Below are 22026 nucleotides of genomic sequence, written 5' to 3'. Positions count from 1 at the left end.
TTACTTTTGATATTTTCAGTAGATTTAGCTGACCATACATACAAAAAGAGATGGAAGTGGAAAATTGTGAATATGAGAGTGGATGTTTCTGTTTGTATTTCAACGTTGGGACACACAGCTGAGTGGCCCAGGCTGCTGGGATAGGATCAGTGAAGTCTAGAAGATGGACTGATGGATTAGGATGACTTTTTATCAATGCCTTTAAATGGTGTTAACACTGGAGACTGAACTAATTTAGGTAGTGTGGCCACTAGATGGCGTACATACACCGATGATCCAAGAGGAGGGACGCATCATGTTGTCCAGTCTGAGGCCCTGAATGAATAAACAAAGAGCACATGCTACGGGCAGCTGACTGATCGGCGAAGATAAACTCTCTGGGAAGTAATTAATCAGACAGAAGTGAGTTTGATCTTTATGCAAGTACTGCACTTAAATACAGCCTAAGAGTACCATAGGAGATGAGAGACTTTTCCACTCTTTAGTTAGAAATGCATTTAGCACATAAGTACATTATTACTCGATAACTGTTGAGTTGAAATACATACAATGTGATTTGGCATTTTAACTTCAAACAGTGCTGTTGCTGGTAAATGTGTTAAAAAAAAGGCTGCTTAAAGCATTCAGCTTACCTGTCTGTGTGTCTGTCAATCCATCTAGTTATTAAAAAACCTCAGTGTATTTAAACATAATTCTTCAGTGTTTATTGTTCTCCTGTTGTGTATGTTGGTGTTGGTGGTGATTGAAAAACAAATCTTTGGCTGCATTTCTGCCAAAGAGCCAGAAGCCAAACACCATCATGCATCAGTGCATCTCTCTTAAACAACAGTGGGAATGATGATCATTGATGTTTTTCTCCCAAAAGTTCCGGCAACTTTAATTTTCTCAGATCTAAACTGGATTCTAAAGTGGCTTGACTTCTTCTGATTATTGTCACAGACAGTCAACAAGCAGTGTGTTGTGTTTACAGCCGCAGGTTTTATAAAACACTGTGCTGTGCTTGTGTTTGGCTGATGCTGATGCTGCAGGTTCATTTTGGCCGCTGGTTGATCGAGGGCAGCCCCTATGTGATCCTGTTTGACATTGGCTCAGCCGCCTGGAACCTGGACCGCTGGAAGGGGGACCTGTGGCAGACCTGCAACATCGGCCTTCCCTACCATGACCGAGAGGCCAACGACGCGCTCATCCTGGGTTCCTTGATTGCCTGGTTCTTCAAAGAGGTCAGTACACAGCTCATCAGAGTCTCTACATTTTAAACCTCCTGTCTCCTGTTACCACTCGTGGCTGTAAATATGTGAACGTGCAGCTTTCAGCTAGTTACAATGAATCATAAGTGTAATTACACAGAGCTTGTTTCCAGCTCCAGCCTCATCTTTTGTTTTTCAGTTAACAGATAACCTTGGAGACAAGCCCAATGTCATTGCTCATTTCCACGAGTGGCAAGCAGGTCCTGGGCTTATTCTCTCTCGCTCCCGCAAGATTCCCATGGCAACAGTTTTTACAACACATGCCACCCTGTTGGGCAGATACCTCTGTGCTGGAAATGCTGACTTTTACAACAACCTAGACAAGGTAAGGGATGGGCAGGGCTGGCCCTGTTATAGACACACACATGCACATTAACACTATATATACATTTATATATTAAATGTGCGCAGAGGGGCTCAACGTCTCATAATATGTCCATAGCTAACCCACTGTACATCAAGCCAGCAATATCTATTATATTAGCAAAGAAATTCACACACACACCTGTGTCCCATGTAGACATACACATACAGCAGCTGTCAGATTTATTTACACTTTCAAAGGTTCAGTCCAAAAATTGTAGCCTTTTACAGCCACTTAGAGCATCGTTAGTAATGCTGAGTTGTGAGTGGAGGGGTCAGTGTGATGTTTGTAATTGGACTTGTGCTGCTCACCTCCTAAAGGTCAACGTGGAGCTAAAGGTTGCTTACTGGCTGAACGGATAATTGACAGGTGACCCTCAGCCTCAAAACAACGTCTAGAGGAACTTCACCTGTTCTGCTGATGGAATCATATCAATATGCATTTTCAGATTCATCAAAAGTGAGACAAGTTGCAACTAGTTTGGATAAACAAAGCAGGAACATCGAGTTAGCAAGTTGCTTTCAGTCCCAGCAGAAAACTTTCAACTGAAAAAAAATCAACTCATCTTAATCTGTTTAGTTCCATGTGACATGTATCATCTGTGATGCTACTTCTCATGCACTCAGCTGTCCTATACCCACATTTACATGCTAATTAAAGCAGAATATGTAATATGTACACACAAGTAACAAAAAAGTACTTCTTTAATCAGCTGCGAGCATAGCTCATCTGCACACTTTTTGAATGTCCTGTTGTTGTAATGTATAATTTGAATAAATCATAGATGGGTTCTAGGGACATGAAACAGGATAAAGTATGATACACCAAAGTCTTGAGTTTCTAACGACTTCTACAGCTCGTAACTTTCTATGATGGAATGACTGAATTGCATGTCTCCTAGTCTCAAAAACAATCATGCATTTAGGTTCTTTCATGAATTTATTATAGACCTTCTGGAACTTGAACTTGAGATATCAGTTTTGGTGGTGTAGACAGTTATGTTCGTCAATTTCTGCAGTGGCATGGCCTCTTAAATTGTGAGCTATTACCATTGACTACAGCTGCCGATTCCTGTGAGTGAATTCAAATGGATCCCATTTAGTACACTCATCAGACTCAGCCACTGGCACTGCAATGGGAAAGTCAAATGAGCTCAGCACAGACCTGAAAAAGCAGATCATTGACTTAAACAAGTCAGAAAAGTCACTTGGAGCCATTTTCAAATCAACTGTGCAATTGTTTGTACGTATAAAGTGCATGATGCAATTGTTTCACTACCAAAATCAGGAAAAAACAGACAAACTATCCCCTGTTCCTAAGAGACAATAGATCAGGATGTTCAAGGGTCAAAAAAAGAATCATCAAAAAGTATGTCTGCGATGAATTAGAAGCTGTCAGTATCCACAGTTGAATGTGTTACCACGCCATAGGCTGAGACGCTGCCATGCAAGAAAGAAGCAGCACCTTAATGGCTCAAATTAAGCTTGCTGCTGATGATACGGACAAAGAAAAGGTCTTGTATAGGAAAGTTTGGTGGTCCCATTAAACTGAACCGGCAATGTTTTGAGGAGAGAAGGTGAGGCCTTTGTTCCCAATAGATAAATCAGGCTAGAATTAAGGTTTTAGACTGGTCTGCCTCAAGTCCTGGCTTAAAATCTATCAAGACCCCATGGACTGTGCTGAAGAAACAAGTCTGTGTCAGAAGGCCAGTGAATTTAGTTGAACTGCACCAATTCTGTCAAAAGGAGCGATCAAAGACACAACCAGAAGCTTGCCTGAAGCTTGTGGATGGCTGAGAGAGCCAAGAGACATTTAACCAAATACCGGCGCTGTTAGTATGTTTTAGACCCAGCAGACCCAGTATTTCCAGAAGACTTATAATAAATCTATGAAAGAACCAAAACACGATTGTTTTTGTGACAAAGACGAATGTCTTTCAATTCCTCAGTTGGAGGAATCACTGGAAAGTCAAGACAGTCATGATATACATGGTCTTTATAAATGTAGGTAACTTTTATTCACAGCTGTACATCACTTAGAGGCAGGTGTCTGTCTTCATATGCAATTGTATTGCACTAATCTACTTCTCCACTGTCTCACTCATGTTGTAATATGTCACAGTAATGATACTTGAACCTGATATTGGCTTTCATAGGGCTCTGGGTGTGTTTCTCGTTATCTAATACTGTACACAAAGGATACAAATGTGGCCAGTTGAGAGCTCCTCATATAGCGAGCTGTCTTCATGTGGAAGCCAATTACCTGATGGATCTGGAAGCTGGTTGACAAACCAACCCCCTTCTCCTGACACACTCTTGTTTTCCATACATTCATAAAGACTCACACTCAACACTTGAACACGGAGAGAGGAAACCGTACAAATGAAACTGTGGCTCTATCAGCTTTAAAAGGCTTTTGTGAATTATTTCTACATTTAATTTTCAAGAATGAAAACTCATGTCATGATTGCTTCTTTGTCTGTATTTGTGTTTGTGTTTTATAGTTTGACATTGACAAGGAGGCAGGTGAGAGGCAGATCTACCATCGATACTGCCTGGAGAGAGCAGCGGTCCACTGCGCTCACGTCTTCACCACAGTCTCTCAGATCACTGCTGTGGAGGCCAAACACATGCTGCACAGAAAGCCAGGTGTAAATTCACTGCTCAACGCTGATACTGGATTGTTTCAACAGAAGTGTAGTTTTATTTAAGCATGTGATGATTGTTGATTGGTTGATCTGGCCGTCCATCAAACACAGGGCCAGAGATGAATCATTAACATTACTGGCCAGATTGATATGAACCATTGTATGACCACTCATCCCAAACCTTGTAAGCCTCTGAGTGTGAAGGCATTAAACTTCTCCTTTTGGTGTGTTGCTTTAGATGTCGTGACCCCAAACGGGCTCAATGTGAAGAAGTTCTCAGCTATGCATGAATTTCAGAACCTGCACTCCACCAGCAAGGCCCGCCTTCAGGAGTTCGTCAGAGGACACTTCTACGGGTAGGTGCGCTTGACTACTATTGTAGTTCTGATTCATTTCATGCAAGGTTACCCAATAGGCTATCCAATTTTAACTTTGTCATTACTGCAAAGGGCTGCTCACATTTTCAATGAAAGATCGCTAGATTTCTGTCATTTATCTATATTCATCTTCCTGGCAGTCATCTGGACTTCAACCTGGACAAAACCCTCTTCTTTTTCATTGCTGGACGGTATGAGTTCTCCAACAAGGGAGCTGATATTTTCCTTGAATCACTGTCCAGACTCAACTACCTGCTTCGGGTGAGGACCTCAGGCTCTATGCGTTTAGCAGTATTTTGCTGTATGCATCAAATGTGCCAAGTTACACAAACTACAAGAATTCCTTCATCTCCTGACAGGTCCACAAAAACGATATGACAGTGGTAGTTTTCTTCATCATGCCAGCGAAAACCAACAACTTCAACGTGGAGTCGCTGAAGGGGCAAGCAATACGGAAACAGCTCTGGTATGCCCTGATTGACTGACCGTTCATTTGAGTAGTTTGTACATGCAGTATGTGCACATTTTTCATCATATACTTTTATCTGACTTACACTCTAACCCACATTCACGTGTAGCAATAAAGCAGGCAATGATCAGCCATCCTTTGCACTCACATGCAAACCATTGAGCCAAAACATTATGACCAGAACAGTTCTAATGTGAGCAGTGAGCAGCTCCACCAGGAGGCTGTCCTCCCTGAAACACATCAGAGTGGAGGCAAAGCTGGATTGTGCTTTAACAAACCATGTGACTTTCAACAGAAGAACATAATTTATGTCCTGTTTCACATCAACATTGGTTTTACCTTACCTCTGATTAAGTACTGTTGCTGCTTAAAGCCGAACATTAACCAGAACACTGGCACTTGAGAGACCGATTATGAATGCTTTCTGTTCGGATGCGCAGTAACACACCACATTTTTTAAAGTACACCTTTCCTGTTTTAACATCACTGTTTTGAAATGTTCAGTGATTGCAGTTGAAGCACATGGATTTGTGTCAAGGGTTCCTCTCTAAAGGTTTGTTGCTCACAGGGATACAGCTCACACTGTGAAGGAGAAGTTTGGCAAAAAGCTGTACGATGCTCTGTTAAAGTAAGTATAAAGACCCTGCACGTCAGCCCACATGTTCTGATTTTGTTAAACGATAACATCAGTGTGGTGGTGTTTAAATGAGTACTGGTCCTCTGTGACCAGTGAAGACCAGGTTATATCTGTTGAGTGCTGTCTTTCCTCAGAGGGCAGATCCCTGACATGAACACCATTCTGGACAGAGACGACTTTACCATTATGAAGAGAGCCATTTACGCCACTCAGGTACTGGAGCTTTTTTCTGATCCATCTTCTGTTTTATCGCAGCACGGCATTGAAATACTCACATCATTGATAATAGTGATATATTAATGACACTGGTAATGTTTGAATTACCACAAAAATGTGCCAATGGATATCTGCAAGCCTCCATTAGCAACCTCCACTGAAGATGTTTGTATCACTAAGGCAGTCCTGCAAGTGCAGCATGGTGACATCCAAAGTGATGTAAAGGTCACATGACATATGACTGATTGAGGTTACATCATATTTGGTCATCATCTGTTTCAGATTTTGGACCAAATATACATGTGATAGTGTTCATACTGTTCTGAAAACAAAACAAAAAGTCTAAAGCAGGGGTGTCGACATCCGGTCCTCGAGGGCCGCAATCCTGCATGTTTTAGATGTCTCCCTCTTCCAACACACCTGATTCAAATGATCAGGATCGTTATCAGACTTCTGCAGAGCTTGATGATGAGCTGATCATTTGAATCAGGTGTGTTGGAAGAGGAACACATCTAAAACATGCAGGATTGAGGCCCTCGAGGACCGCAGTTCGACACCCCTGGTCTAAAGTATCTGCTGGACAGTTGGCAAGAAATATGGGCCTTAGGGAAGTGAGAAGTCCTGGAAACAGGGACGAGGGGACAGAGACACTCACTATGACCCTCTTTTTTTTGTTGACATTCTCTGTATCTAATAAAAAGTTGCCCATGCCATCCTGACATATGTATGTCCGTAAATAAAACAACATTGTAGGTGAGTGTACTGTACAGCAGAGAATACTACTCACTCCTCAGCTCTGTTTTTGTGAATGGATGTGGCATTTCCCCAGTGGTGATCAATGTGAGCAATGGCCCCTGCTGGAGATCAATTATAAAAGACATGAGGGGGATTCCCCCGAGTGAGAAACGTGAATCAACGTTGGAGTCGTAACCAAGCCGAGCGTGGGTAATTACCTTTCTTCATTCCAGACCGCAGGTCAATAGAGCGGCTGTGTCAGGGTGATGTATGTTAGAGCTCAGTGTTACAAGCAAAGTGCCTATAAAAAGCTCTTTCACAATTAAATGAATGTATGCCAATGTCGATATTTCAGTGGTTGGAAATGAAGTGCAAGTTGTATCGACTACAAGTGTGTGGGGAGTGATAGAACGGAGACTCTTGATTGGTGACTGGAAGAAGTGCTGCTGGGGTTATTTCTGTCTGTGCTGTTTTTCATGTGGAGCCCCCCCCCCCATTACCCCTCCACCCCACTTTTCAATTACAGTCTAGTTTATTTCTGTTATTAAGGGGCTGTTCACCCAACATTCAAAGAATAACCACTTCTTTTTTTTTTTTTTTATCTTTAGTGCTGTCTAGTCTCATTTTTTTACAACTGGACAATTAAAAGGTAATCAGAATGCGTAGTGGATGATTGCCTCCAGTACACTAGCTGCTGTTGGCTGACTGTTGATGGCAGGTTAAATAGATATTGATGTCACTATATTATCGTCATTTGTTTGCATAGATTAGGCAGTGGCTCCTGACCTTTCTTTTTCTTTTTTTTACTACATAGCATTTAGCTGGAGCAGATGAGCTCAATTCACAGTCATCAACACCACCTAAACTATCACGTTACATTCTGGCAACATGATGAGGACACAGATCAGGAAATATCCATGTTTATGTTTATATTGACAACAGTCCCGCTGAACATTTGTTACTGGTGTTATAACTGAACCCAGCTGCTTAAAAGAGTGTGTCCTGTGCAGGCAATGCATTATAGCTGGTAGTTTGTAGTTATTAGTGATGTGTTGTAATGTCACAACACACCCTGGGGCAGCTGCAGAGGTGCTCCTTGGGGTACATAGACCCCCTCTGTAAAACACTGAACTACAAAGCAGCAGGAACAGACATTAATGCTGTCTTTAAAATGAATTTAAAAAGTGTGGGTAACTATTTGATCAGATCAATTAAAGTTTCACACCATCAGACAGTTTTCTGTAAAAAGTAAAAAGAAACTGAGATGAACTTCTGAGACTAAGACAGTCCAGTTCAGTTCATTATATGATACTGATTTACAGCACAAGTCACACAGTAAAGAAATAACAAAAAATAAATAAATCTTATAGACAGAACACATCCAAAGATTCCTTTTGCAGGAAGAAAAAAACCCTTTTAACAGAAAGAAACCTTTGCTTGAACCATGCAAAGACCACAAAATGGTAAATGGTCTGGAGCGCTTTTATCCAAATCTCTTTACAATGTGTTTCTCATTCACCCATTCATTCACACATTCATACACCAGTGGTGACAGAGCTGCCATGCAAGCTGCTGCCTGCCATTGGGAGCAACTTCAGGTTCAGTGCCTTGCCCAAGGACACTTCAACTGTGGAGGGGATCGAACCGTCAACCTTGCGCTCTACCATCTGAGCCACAGCCGCCCAAAATGCATGTAGAGAAACTCTACAGGTCCAAAGTTTTCTCTGGATTACACAGCAACAGTGGGGAGAAAAACCTAGAAGGAAAACAAAAAACCTTCAGCAGAACCCGGGTCAGGGAGGGTGGTCGTCTGCCTTGACTGGTTAGGGTGAGGCTAAAGGCATGACAGTAAAGGGCAGCAGAGAGAAAACTGACTAATACGTAAGAGGACAATCAACACTGAGGAAGATGGTGACTTCAGTAAGTTTAGACACAAGGGTGAGCTAGCACTGGCTAACAGCTAAAGGCCACAACTTTAAACCTCATCCTAAAAGTAGAGTACAGTGTTTCCTGAATCCAATCTAGGAACTGGGTCCACAGGACAAGAGCCTGATAGCTGGAGCTCTGCCTTCCATTCTGCTCTTGGAAATTCTATTAACCACAAGTAACTGTGTGGTCTGAGAGTGAAGGGCTGATAATATACAATAAGGTCTTTAAGATAAGATGGAGCTGGTCACTGAAGGTTTTGTATGGGAGGAGAAAGATCTTTAATTCTATCCTGGATTTTACAGGGAGTCAGTGAAGAGAAGCTCATACAGTTACTGGTTCCTGTTAGAACTATGGCTGTAGCACTTTGCTTCAGTTCAATGTTTTTCAGAGACTCATTGGGACATCCAATATATCCAGTATAGGGAGTTAAAATTGTCCAATCTAGAAGTAACAAAAGCACCTTCACCAGTTCTTCAGCATCACTCTGGGACAGGATTTTGACAAGGTGCATAATGGAGGGTCGTCATAAAGACTTATTTTATGTGTGGTTTAAAGAACATATCCTGATCAAACATAAGTCCAAGGTTCCTTAAACTAACGCTGAAAGCCAAGGCGATGCCATCTGAAGTCAGTGCTTTCCAGATATCTTAAATTCGTGCTGCCTTTGACATTTCTGCCAGTTGTGCACTAGCAATGAAAGACATCTCGGTGTAACATCTGAACTGATTAATTAGAGGTGGACCACTGCCACTGCTTTCCATACGTCATGAATCTAAGTTTCTCAGGAACCTTGGTATGAATTCACACTTCCTTTCAAGTCCTTTGGCTGGTTGTGTTTGTTATCATGTACTGTTGGGAGACAGTAATCAGATATCATTAGACCAAGCTTTAAATACAGATCAATACTTGTCAGAATCACACTCTGAAAGGTTACGAGTCATGGACCACTGAGTCAAACACCCACCATTCACGTTTATAGCAATTCAGTTGACTTTCTCTCCTCAGAGTGTCCATACATACAGTCAGAGGACCTTTGGTGCTTCACTGGAGAAACATGAACTCTGTCCAGCGCTGTTTGCATTACGTACAGGTTGATTCATTGACTAACATTGTTATTGTCATGGAAGTGCAGCAATATGATCATAGTCTGCAAAGAAAAGATCCATTTAAAAGTACTCTCATAAATAAGTAGTAATTGTTTCACTTTGTCCAAAACTTTCATCATGAATGCAGGTTTGGAAAACAGAGACGCTGACATCAGCAGAAACTAGAGATCAAGCTAACCGGTCCCTCCCTCTGGCTTCTCACTTATACAGTGTGTTTTACTCTCTTAATAACATGCTGCAGAGACACAGCCTGCCTCCAGTGACCACTCACAACATGCTGGACGACTCCACAGATCCCATCCTGTCCAACGTCAGACGCATTGGTCTCTTCAACTCCAGGAACGACCGTGTCAAGGTATATGAGGCAGTTCAGATTGTGTGTTCCTGGTGACTGATCTGTTGGTGGATTATCTATACACCACTTAATCCTCACTAGGGTGGTGGGGGGCTGGAGTCTATCCCAGCTGACTCAGGGTGAAGGCAGGTTCACCTGGACAGGTCGGACAATTTACAGTCACCAATTAACCTCAGTACAAAGACCCCAATGAAGAACAAAAGAAGGACCGCCACCACCTCGCCCGGAAAAGGGAAACCGGGGCACCCCCCTGGAGTCAGGGCCGGGGGGGGAGCTCGCCGGAGAGCGTCTGGTGGCCGAGCCTTGGGGCCCCGTGGGGCTCGGTCGGGCACAGCCTGAAGAAGCTACATGGGGCCACTTTCCCGAGGACCCACCACCCTCGGGGAAGAGGATCGGGGTCGGGTGCTATGCCCACCGGGTGGGAGGCGGGAGCGGGCATCCTGGCGTACCGCCCCCTGGTGGCGTAGACTAGCTCTGGGGACATGGAGTGATGTGAAAATGGAGCGTGAGATGGACAGGCGGCTCGGTGCAGCGTCAGCAGTAATGCGGGCGCTGTACCGGACCGTCATGGTGAAGAGAGAGCTGAGCCGTAAGGCAAAGCTCTCAATTTACCATCCGTCTACGTCCCAACCCTCACCTATGGTCACGAGCTTTGGGTCGTGACCGAAAGAACGAGATCACGGATACAAGCGGCCGAAATGAGTTTCCTCCGCAGGGTGTCTGGGCTCAGCCTTAGAGATAGGGTGAGGAGCTCGGACATCCGGAGGGAGCTTGGAGTAGAGCTGCTGCTCCTTCGCGTCGAAAGGAGCCAGTTGAGGTGGTTTGGACTTCTGGTTCGGATGCCCCCAGGGAGGCTTCCTCTGGAGGTTTTCCGAACTCGTCCACCTGGGAGGAGACCCTGGGGCAGACCCAGGACCCGCTGGAGAGATTATATCTCTCGGCTGGCCTGGGAACGCCTCGGGATCCCCCAGACAGAGCTGGACCGGTGACCTTCTAGCTGCGAGGCAACAGTGCTAACCACTGAGACACCTTACAGCCCGATTTGACAACTAATTCATGAGAAAATATTTACCAAATTCATACAATGAACACAATATAGTAGGTATTTCACTTAAGCATGAAACTATTTAAATGACGCTTACTTCTTATGACTGTATATTTTTGTTACATGTTCTGAATATATTTATATTTTAAATATTTTAAAAATATTTGAAATCTTTTAAAAACATATTAAATTCTAAAAAAGCGAGAATGTACTCAGTTAACTCCACAGAGTTTGAAATATGTACAATCAAACTTTTTGCGCTGAAGATGGCAGTAAAGAAAAGGTCAGGAGGTCATCACATTTTGCAGGGTTCATGAGCTGATGTCCATGAAAATCGAAATGTTTGCAGAAGCCAGCGGCACTAAAATGTTTCGTACAAAGTTGACCATTATTGTGTGTCAGTAGATGGTCAAGGGTCAAGCTCCATCCTCTGAAAACAATCAATATCCACATCCAAATCTTTGGTCATAAAATGTGTGTGATAAAGTCCACCCTGCTGATTGAATACATGGCAACATCTGTGTCTCCTTGTCTGTGTGTCCTCAAAGATCATCTTCCACCCTGAGTTCCTGTCCTCCACCAGTCCTCTGCTGCCCATGGACTATGAGGACTTTGTCCGTGGCTGTAACCTCGGAGTGTTCCCTTCCTACTATGAACCATGGGGGTACACACCTGGTAAGCCTTTGACCAGGACACTGTAGACTGTAATATAGAAGCATGCATGTCTCTACACACTCAAGTGTTTCATGTTCCTGCTATGCAGAAGCACTGCAGTTACTACACAAATTGCAAGAGTTGGTTTATTACATGCAACTTTTGCAATAATGGAGTTTGTGTAAATTGCAGCAGACATTCTGTATACTCAGTGCACATTGTGCTCTAAAGACATGTATGCATGCTTACAGACATGGACATCCCATGCAATGTTTGTAATAAAGCAGCATATGTGAGTGTATAAGGTCTGTAAGCCAGGTCAGGCATGCTCACTGCAGCATTCTGTATATCCATTACACCTTTTGCAATAAAGTCAATGCTGCAGGTTCACTGCTCCTTAAAAATAAACTGTAAACACTGTTGTAATAGTTACTTTTGCAATACTGTATCCAAATGTCCACAGATACTTTATTTGATTTTTGAATCACAAGTGCAGAATGGGAAGCTGTCATTCAGAAGCTAACACAGTCATAGTGTTCATCCACACTACATGCATTTTCAGAGTGCTCTCCTGTAGTGACGACGGTCAATGTAGTTCAACAGAAAAGGGATTCATGTTAGTCCTATAGTCAATAATCATTGCTGGTGTCTAATTACAGAGCGATACAGAAAATTACAAACTATTACAAAACTATTGTTGCTTCATGTGCTGCCAAAACTACGTTGTTCATGCCCATAACTGACCGAGTCATAGAGTCTACAAAGACCTCTGACGGTGTTAAATGGTCCAGGTACATAGATGCTGGCAGCAGATTCACTTCTTGTGCTGACCATAGCTGATCTGCAGCACCCCACAAGTCCTTCCCGTCAGTCAGGCTCTCACACAGTCGTCTGGCTGGAATGATTTGGCCCTTTTAAGAATGGTTCAGGTCTTTACACCTGCTCATTTCTTCCACGTTCTCTACGTCCACCGTTGCTATTTTCTCAGATGTGTTCTATGTTCCTGTGTTCTCCAGGTGAGTGCAGTGTCATGGGCATTCCCAGCGTCACCACAAACCTGTCAGGTTTTGGCTGCTTCATGGAGGAGCACGTCTCAGACCCTGCTGCCTACGGTACACACACACACACACACACACACACATCCACGCACTTTGAGGAATTATGTGTTGATCCGTAGGCAGCGTTTATGTTTCCTTCTCCTGCTCCTCTCTCTGTCAGGTATTTACATTGTGGACCGGCGGTTCCGTTCAGCTGAGGAATCCTGCAACCAGCTGACCCAGTTCATGTTTAGTTTCTGCCAGCAGTCTCGGCGTCAGCGTATAATCCAGCGGAACCGCACTGAGAGGCTGTCTGACCTGCTTGACTGGAGATACCTGGGACGGGTCTGTTTCTGTTGCTGTGTTTCTGGATAGTTCTTTGATAAGAGGGACAAAAGGACATGTTCCGTCTACGGCTGCCCTACATCCTGGTTCATTCCCCAAAATGATAAACATAACAATAATCAACAAAGCATTAGGAGTAAATCAGCTGTGGTAGACATCAGCCTCGTTTAGGGTCCATCTGAACTGGATGGTCAGTGTCAGACTTTCTGTGTCTGCTGGTACATAGCAGGATGCATTTCACACTCTCCCCCTATTAGGGATGGACTGATACCTCTTTTTGATTTCCGATACGATACTTCAACTTTGAGTATCTGCCGATACCGATACCGATACCGATACCGATACCATCTCTCCTCCTAACCTTCTTTGGAAATACCTTATTTGCATGGATACATTTGTTTAAGATGCTTTATCCAAAGCCTCATACTATTAAAGCACAGAGTTTGCTTTTCTAAGAAAGGAAAAAACAGCCAAAAGCACGTCTCACAGTGAAACTGTAGCTGCTTTATCTGAGCTGCAGTCAGACTACAGTGTGCACTCAGAGCCATTCAAATATTTAGAACAGATCACAATGACACAGCAACATTAAGCTGCAATTTAAAGGTTCAATTACCAAAACTTGGTATTAAATAATAGTACCACTAATAGCCGCTCTCGGCTCTGCGCATGAGCAGTAGTAAATGAGGCCGGAAACGTTGTGACGTGCTGCGGGATGGGATCCAATAGGAAGGTTGTGTGTGCAGAGCCGGAGAGCCCCGTACAGGCTGCTGGTAGAGGGCTGCACGGAGAGGCTGGACTCGTCTGCTACGGCCGGATAGGTGCACGGCTTCTAGTTCGGGTGCGCGACGTAGTTTTAAAGGGTGATTTCACTCAAAATATACTTCCAATTTTTAAAAATAAATATTTAAGAAAGGTATTTTTAACCCCTTACCGCTCCTACGTCCCGTCGGCAGATGTGCTCGCTCCACAATCACGTTTCCCGACAACATACACATCAAATGAAAGCTCAGAATCTCCTCTTTCCGATGATATAAACCTTTTTGACCTGCAGCAACCACAGCGTTGACACAAAGAGCTTTTTGTGCAGAAAAGCAAAATGTTAAAATCTGAGTTTTCTTACTTTTGAAGGCTCTCTGCAGCTCAAACATCGCTCATTCCTCACCAGCTTGGTCTCATTCTGTCCGGACACAACCAGTCAACATCATCCCGTAAAATACTTCGTAAAACGTATTAGATCCTCAAAGGCACAAACTCTGCAGTAATGTCTTCCCAGCTTGAGATCAGCTCCGGCTGTTTTATTCATTTCTTCTGGCAAAATCAGCCTGAATCTATTTCAGATCACGCTGAAAGCGCTACAGGCAGCTAGACGGACGTCTCAGCTTTTGATTGACACCTAGTTTGGCCAATAGGAGGGCTTTGTGGGTGAGTGACAGCCTGAAGGGCCAATGCAGTGTCTCAGACAGTCAACCCGGTACGGACAAGTCCCACCCTTGTAGATTCAACCAGTCGGGTTGCAGACACTCTCTGACGCTGTAAACTTGTAGCCAATGAGCAGACGAACACGTGGATGTGTCGGAAGGCAGGATTGTGTGTGTGTGTGTGGCGGTATCGGATTGGCCAGTTACCACTGTGAAGTAAATCATCCCAGACCGTAATTTCGTCCAGTATCGGCCCGATACCGATACCCAGTATCGGATCGGCGCATCTCTACCCCCTATAGTCTGTGTGCACCCGACACATACAGCACAAAATCTGTGTCTGTACAGCGACTCCTCTACAAGGGCAATAGCATGTATACTGGGCAGTAGTGCATGTGCAGAATATGTAGACATGATCCAGTGCACGCGTATGAATCATAATTCCTAAAAAGCTCCTGATCAGTGAACCAATCATATATCATATGGAGCGGGACACATCACCCTGCTTACCCCAAAAATGTAGGAAAGGTTAAGTGAAAGTGTGATTTGTTAACCTAAACCTTGATGTCTTCTTAACCTGGCAAAGTCATTTCAGATCCCACATGGAACATGGACCCCAGCCTTTCCTACTGCGTGTCTTTCTGTTTGCCCTGTGATGGACCTCTAGAACATCGTCAGCTCAAATAGAATAAAATGGTTGCAGCTAGTGGATAGATGGATGGGTGGAAGCGTCTGATGTCTCACATGGTCAAGATTCTTTTAGGTCCTTCTGGCAATAGGAACAGGAAGTCTTCATTGGTGTGGTAGACCATGTCGCTGATCTTTCCCTCATAAAGCGTAGCGCAGTGCTGCACTGCCTTTGAAACAAATCTCAAACAAAAAAGAAAACATGCAGGATATTCTGTTAAACATGGTTTAATGTGCATCTCTCCTGACTTGTGATTGACAGTTCTACGTCCACGCCCGTCATCTGGCCCTGAGCAGAGCTTTTCCTGAAAAGTTCAAGACCGACCCCATGGCCCCTCTGAAGGTGAGAAATGCTGTACGAGGGATTGTAGTCATTATTGCTAATTGCTGCATTTACTAAAGGAATAGTAAAGGGATCTGTGGATGTGAGGGTTGTACACTATCCCCTCCTACGTGAGCTCCCCTTTAACAGAGTGCTGAGTTGTGCGACAACACCATCACAAATTAGTTCACAGTGAAACACTGTCTGTTGCATCGTCTTCTCTAACAGCACATCCATGTACATGAGAATCCTTCCCATGACACACACGGTTCCTGCTGTTTACACACATTTGTCAGGCTTTAATTGACAGTCTAACATTTGGGTAAAGGACAAGACATCATCAGGGAATGTGCAGGTGTCAATCCTCCTTTTGCTCTTCTTCCTCTGGTTCAATTTCTGATGGATGCACACAGGTTTGGTCCAAATGTGATGCAAAAATGCTTCAAAGTTGCAATGAGATAAAATTTTAGTTGGTTCATTACCGTGACTTCATAAAGGAGAGCTGTTCTATAGTTTAAAAAGGGAAAGCAGGAGGAGGGAAAGACAAGAAAAAGGTGAAAGAGAGTGAGTAAAACCAGAAAAGAGGAAGTGAAAAGGAAACGCAAGAGAGGGAAAAGGGAAAGATGGGGGGTGGAGAAAACAATACAGGAGAGAAAAGGAGAAAGGAACGACAGAAAAGACCCGTCCAGGCTGCTGCTGCTGGTGTCATGATGTCGGACATGTTTGTGGCACATTCTGGATAACTTAGTAACAACAGTCGTGGTTTAAATGCCACAGCCTGTGTGAGTATTGCTGTTAAATAATGTGCCACAGTTTACCTTCTAATGGCTGCTTCCAACAGAATAATGTTCCATGTCGCAAAGTAAAACTCAAACTGGTCTCATGAGCACAACAGTGAGTTCAGTCAGCTTCAGAGGCCCGTTTGGATGCAGCAGAACTGGAGACTGGCAGCATGAGTGAGGAGGAAGGTAGAAAACCGTATGGCACACATTGGGTAAAATCAAGTTCTTTGCTTGTTAATATATGATGTGTTTTACTTGCTACCAGATAAATCCTGAGGTAAGGCAGCAGTCAGCACCATGGCTGAGTCGAACCTGCAGTGTACCAACCACAGCTTCAGGCTTTCATATGTGACAAACCTGAAAACCAGTCTGTCATCTCTCAGGACGACGCTTTCTGTGTCGTTGTTCTTTCCTTTTCAAACATGCTTGTCTCATTTTCTCCAGCGTTAGAACCTGTCGTTGTGCTGTGTAGAGTGGATGGACAGTGTTTTATCAGTGTGTAGGATGGAGAGAGACAAAGGGAACTTCACACATCTTCATATTCTAGAGGAATCAACAGTGTAGGGTTACACCTACACCATTTGAATTTCTATTTTTTCAGATTAGCTGAGCTCATGTTTAACACATTGAATATAATCCTGGATAACAAACACTGACATGCCATCACTGAGACTCTGTTGTGCCCACAGACGGAGGGTTTCCGGTACCCCCGGCCCTACTCAGTGCCCCCCTCTCCTTCTGCCTCCCTCCACTCCACCCCCCACCACAGCGACGTGGAGGATGATGATGATGATGAGCCCTATGATGAAGATGAGGAGGCTGAGAGGGACCGGCTGAACATCAAGGCACCTTTTGTGCTGGGAACCGTACCAGAGGGCAAGAAGAAGCAGCCGGGAGAGTCGGGAAACTGAAATCCACCAGGAGCTGCTGCAGCTTGTACCCCAGGTTTAGATGATCAGCCTGTGCTTCTGCTGGACACAAAAATCACGTCTGATTGGTCGATGCAGTCTACACTAGTGACAGAGATCACATGCCATGACCTTCTGTTCTTCCACTTGCTGCCAGGTCACCATGCAGTCCTTCACTTAATCACCTGAAAACAAGGTTTTTTGACCAAAGTTTGTCGATTTAAAACACTTTCAAAAGTGTGTTAAATGGATAGCATTGTTAGCTCACAGTAAATCCTTCCCAACTCCATCAACACGCTCCTGTGCTGCCTTAGAAACAGTTCACTGAACTAAATAATCAGGTTCAAGTAATTCCATGACTTCTGAAAATGTTAACTGAACATGAGAAACCGAGTCAACTAAACGGAAGATATAAAGGTGAATCTGTTACACACAGATCTGCTTTGCTTTTCAGTTGTTTCATGTTCAAGAGTCACTGTTGAGATTCTTCACTTGACATGATGGACTTAAAGAGACACAAACCCCTTCATACCAGAGTCAACCTATTGGCAGCATCCAACAGTGACTTTATTAAACTATGAGCGCTCAGAGGCAGCAGTTGAATTAAATACAGTAACCTTCATTGTTGCTCAAAATGCATTCTGAGAATTTTCTGATTTGAGTAAATTCTCAGCAGTGCACTCATTCAGTGCATGATTACCTGGCTTAATAATTGATACTTCTTTTTTTTTTTTCAGGATTATGAGAAAAATAATCTGCTGATTTTCAACAAATTCTTGAATGATGGTCTCGAGGGTACCGAGCTGGAATGTATGAGGGGTTCAGTGCCAAAACGAGCCAAACCACAAAAAATCAAAAATTGAGTTTTATGGGGGTTTTTTCAATAAGTGTTTATGGTCTACGAGTTCGTGGCAAAGTGGTCCAACCAACAGCCCACTACTAATATCACAACTGGACTTTTCAGTTTGGCCCTTAATGGTTTTGACATGAAAAGTTTGTGTCAAACTGGACCAAGACACAGGAGTCGCTGATCGTTACATCACAGGTGATTCAAGATGACAGACAAGGCAACCTCAGAAAACTCAACTCGTAGTTATGCTAATGTAAAATAAAAACTCAGTTAACCACCACCAAGCATCTGTTTCTACCCCATGGTCCTCAAAAGTATCTCTAGTTCCTAATGATGTCAACTCTTCAGTGCTGTTTAGCAAGACAAACCCTGAATCAGTGTTTTTCTCATAAAGTAAAAAATGTGGTACGGCCTTCTCTGGCGCTCAGCAAAACGAAAGGCAAAATTAAAACTTCTCGTAAGTCATCACAAAGTAGCTGCTTCTATCTCTGGACAGTGTTGAGACATGTTTGGATGCAGAAAACGACTCCTTGAAAAAACATGATTTTTTTTTTTAGCGGCAAAGTTTTGACTTCATTTTCCTCTAAAACTACTAAATGTGGTTTGGCCTAGTTTGGCTCCAACCCCCTCATATTACATTAACCAGGATAGCCTGCTACATATCCATGTCCTTGATCTCATGGAACGTAGACACCTGCTCCTCTGTGACTCAGTCTGATTGTGGTTTCACTGCTATATTCAACTCAACCAGACTGCAAGTATTTAGACATCCAGAATTTGATGTTGTGCGGGCTCTGTGCTTCAGTGCATTTAATCTAAAATAAAATACAGAATGCTACATCAAAGAGCCAAGTCTATTTGCTTTAATTTCATTATGCAGAGTGTGATCATAATGTTCAACGTGTCCTCAGTCCACAGCGTCCACAGCCGTCCGTGTGCACGTCCACAAGAAAGTACAGTTAAAGTCTGACTCCCCTTCTACCACTTATGAGTAAAATATTCACTCAGCCCTGTGCTTCTGTAAATATGAACCAAGATAGAAAGACCTGGTATCCACTCCAGAGGACACTAGAAAGTGTTTTGAAGTGGTTAGAATTACATTACATAACTAAAGTCTTACTAAATTGAAGTTAAAACTCTAATATTTGGTCTTGCATTGTTATAAAATGTGGAGGCTGCAATGCCCACCGTTTGGAAATGAAAGTCCATGGACTTCCTGATATTTGGCATCACTAGGAAGCCCAGGCTGTCTTCTCGATGCTACATAGAGCTCATAAATGGTGCCTGACGTAGGGATCTCCGATTCATGTCATGCACAAAGGACAAAATAAAGTGTTCGGTCTCAGCAGGTTGTGTTGACTCAGCAGGAATAACATCAAATGAGAAAAGCTATTCTAAAGGAGAATAAATGTTTGACAGCAATAGTGAATGCATGAGACTCTTATTATAGTTGATGTTGTCATCTGGAGCCTGAGTTCTGTGTTTTCTTTTACATAATTATATTGCAGAGTAAATTGTTTCAGAAGACGTACAAATTGATGCATAAAACTTAACTTAACCTCCTCCTGTGTTCTTGTCGCCAGCGACCTGTTTTTAAGTTTTAAGTGTATGAGAGAACCACAGAAATTTGTTTATTTCATTGATGCTTCTTAACTTTGTCAGGAACCTCTATTTCAACAAAACAAAACAAAAAAATGTGTTTTTACTAAATTTTAAAATGCTCTAGTTAAAATTGTTTCGTTTGTGGTGTTAGGGTCGGTTTCAACCCGGTTATAAAAATAAGATTATAAAGCAATAATTAGAGCCAAAACTGAAGTCATAAGTGCACCGTCAGCCAACACACTGACAGCCAGGCCCTCTACCAATCATGTGGGCTTTAGTTTATTCTCATTTTGCTTTTTTTCCCATGTACCTGCACAACAACAAAACAAAGACAGATATGTCCAGACATGTGAGATCAGTTCAATATAGAGTTGGTGACTTGCAGAGTGCACATCTCCAATGTGCAGAGAGCAAAAATGAGAAGAAGATTTTCATTGAGCCAAGTCCTGGATAATATTTTTGATGAAAATGAGGGAGAGGACACAGACCAGCACAACGACCTGGATGAGCAGGTGTCTGAGGAGGAGGACAATGTGGAGTATAGTCCAGAAGACACAGACACATCTGAGGAGTCTGATGAGGAGGTCACCAGTGGTGAAGCTGCTCCTGCTGAAAGATTCAAGTCCAAAAATGGTGAGATGTTGTGGAGCTCAGTACCTCATGATGTTCATGGCAGGGCAGCTGCTGCAAATGTCATCAAAATGACCGCTGGAACCACAAGGTTTGGTGTGATGAGAGTCAGTGACATCAAGACATGTTTTGAGCTGTTTATGCCATTGTCATTAAAAGAGTCATCATTGTTATGACAAACCTTGAAGGAGAAAAAGTCCATGGCTACATGTGGAAACACACTGATGAGGAATACCTGGATGCTTATATTGGTGTTCTTCTGCTGGAGTGCACAGATCCTGCAATGAAGCCACTGATCGTCTCTGGGACGCATCGACAGGCAGAAATATTGTCACTGCAGGCCTTCCAAATTATATGAAGAGTCAGAGATACCAGAGCAAGAAGAGACAAACTTGGCCCCATCAGGGATGTCTGGGAAAGATGGGTGAAGCTTCTTCTACTCATGTTCAACCCAGGGTCAGAGGTGACAGTGGAGGAGCGTCTTGTCCCTTTCAGAGGAAAATGCCCCTTCCGGGTATACACGCCCAGTAAGGCAGGAAAGTACGGCATAAAAATCTGCCTGTGATGCAAAAACCAGCTTTGCCTGGAATCTACAGATTTACACAGGCAAAGCTGCAAGTGGCATCCCTGAGAAAAACCAAGGAAACCATATGGTTCTAGATGTGACTACTGGACTGCAGGGTCACAATATCACTGGTGACAATTCTTTATCAGCTATGACCTTGGACGAGAACTTCTCAGGAGGAAACTTACCACCTATTGCTAAAAAAAAAGAACTTTTTTGCCTTTTTCTTGAAGTAAATATATAAGGGTCGAAATTAACCCATAACACCATAGATGTTACTATGGGTAAAAATATTAAATTAAAAAAAAAATGAACCAAATTTATTTAAGAGATGTGTTATAATATCCCTCAGTAATAATCAGGTAACACAACAACTTTTAGTTTATCTATATCATTCTCTTGAGGTTCACTTTACCATTTTTTAAATTTAAATCGAGGAGTATACTGACATAAAAAGAGGCCCACACCACAAATATTAAAACCAATGTTTTCATGGATATGAAAGCCTAACAAGGTCACCAAGAGATGAGAAAAGAAATTGAATGATAGAAAATTGTTTATAGTGTATTTTACAGCTGATTTAAGACACGGGTCAAAACCGACCCGTTAACACCGGGGATGGTACCAGAAAGCTAACACAGGAGGAAGGCTAACGAAAGTGCAGGAAATGAAATCCTCAGCATGTAATCTGACGACATCATGAGAGGATGAAGAGTGTGTGAAGCTGTGTGTCCAAACCATGAACTTTACATTCGGTCTTATTCCTCAAACCGTACAGAAAAATATTGTTTCACGACATGACAAATGAACACTGTTTGATTCGGACAGACTAAAATGTCACAGTTCTCCTGACGTCCTTTATTAACACATTTATCACCATGAAATCAGGATTGATTTGACACCAAACTACTGAAAGTTACACGTCACAGTCGTACTAAAACACCTTCAGTGTCTTGTCAAAAAAAGGCCAAAACCTCAGACAATCTCAGACCAATAGGGCTATGAATTCAACTCTTTTTATTAAAACATCACATTTCAAACTTTGCCAGAGAAGTCATATTTACAGAGAAGATGCTGTTGGACAGCTTCACAGACACTA

The 22026-nt window shown here is 42.9% G+C and overlaps 1 protein-coding gene across 2 annotated transcripts in view; it reads left to right on the top strand.

Annotated features, from left to right (window-relative positions):
* Positions 1-18975, top strand: part of gys2 (glycogen synthase 2) — a 26044-nt gene extending 7069 nt beyond the window's left edge. The window contains exons 3-16 of one of the 2 annotated variants that reach the window (XM_008290222.1): positions 1029-1220; positions 1387-1572; positions 4115-4259; positions 4497-4614; positions 4776-4896; positions 4995-5101; positions 5673-5732; positions 5876-5954; positions 9969-10082; positions 11676-11802; positions 12798-12893; positions 13000-13163; positions 15531-15611; positions 17062-18975. In XM_008290222.1, the coding sequence (XP_008288444.1) occupies positions 1029-1220; positions 1387-1572; positions 4115-4259; positions 4497-4614; positions 4776-4896; positions 4995-5101; positions 5673-5732; positions 5876-5954; positions 9969-10082; positions 11676-11802; positions 12798-12893; positions 13000-13163; positions 15531-15611; positions 17062-17283 (1812 nt within the window). In that variant the 3' untranslated portion in view covers positions 17284-18975. The remainder of the gene's footprint in view (positions 1-1028; positions 1221-1386; positions 1573-4114; positions 4260-4496; positions 4615-4775; positions 4897-4994; positions 5102-5672; positions 5733-5875; positions 5955-9968; positions 10083-11675; positions 11803-12797; positions 12894-12999; positions 13164-15530; positions 15612-17061) is intronic. The other variant, XM_008290229.1, reaches the window with a different exon arrangement.
* The last annotated feature ends 3051 nt before the right edge of the window (positions 18976-22026 follow it).

This window comes from Stegastes partitus, unplaced genomic scaffold, assembly GCF_000690725.1.
Source record: "Stegastes partitus isolate 25-593 unplaced genomic scaffold, Stegastes_partitus-1.0.2 Scaffold15, whole genome shotgun sequence".
NCBI classification, from domain to species: domain Eukaryota; kingdom Metazoa; phylum Chordata; class Actinopteri; family Pomacentridae; genus Stegastes; species Stegastes partitus.
The sequence above is the reverse complement of the archived record's forward strand: the minus strand, read 5'-3'. Positions and strand labels throughout refer to the sequence as shown.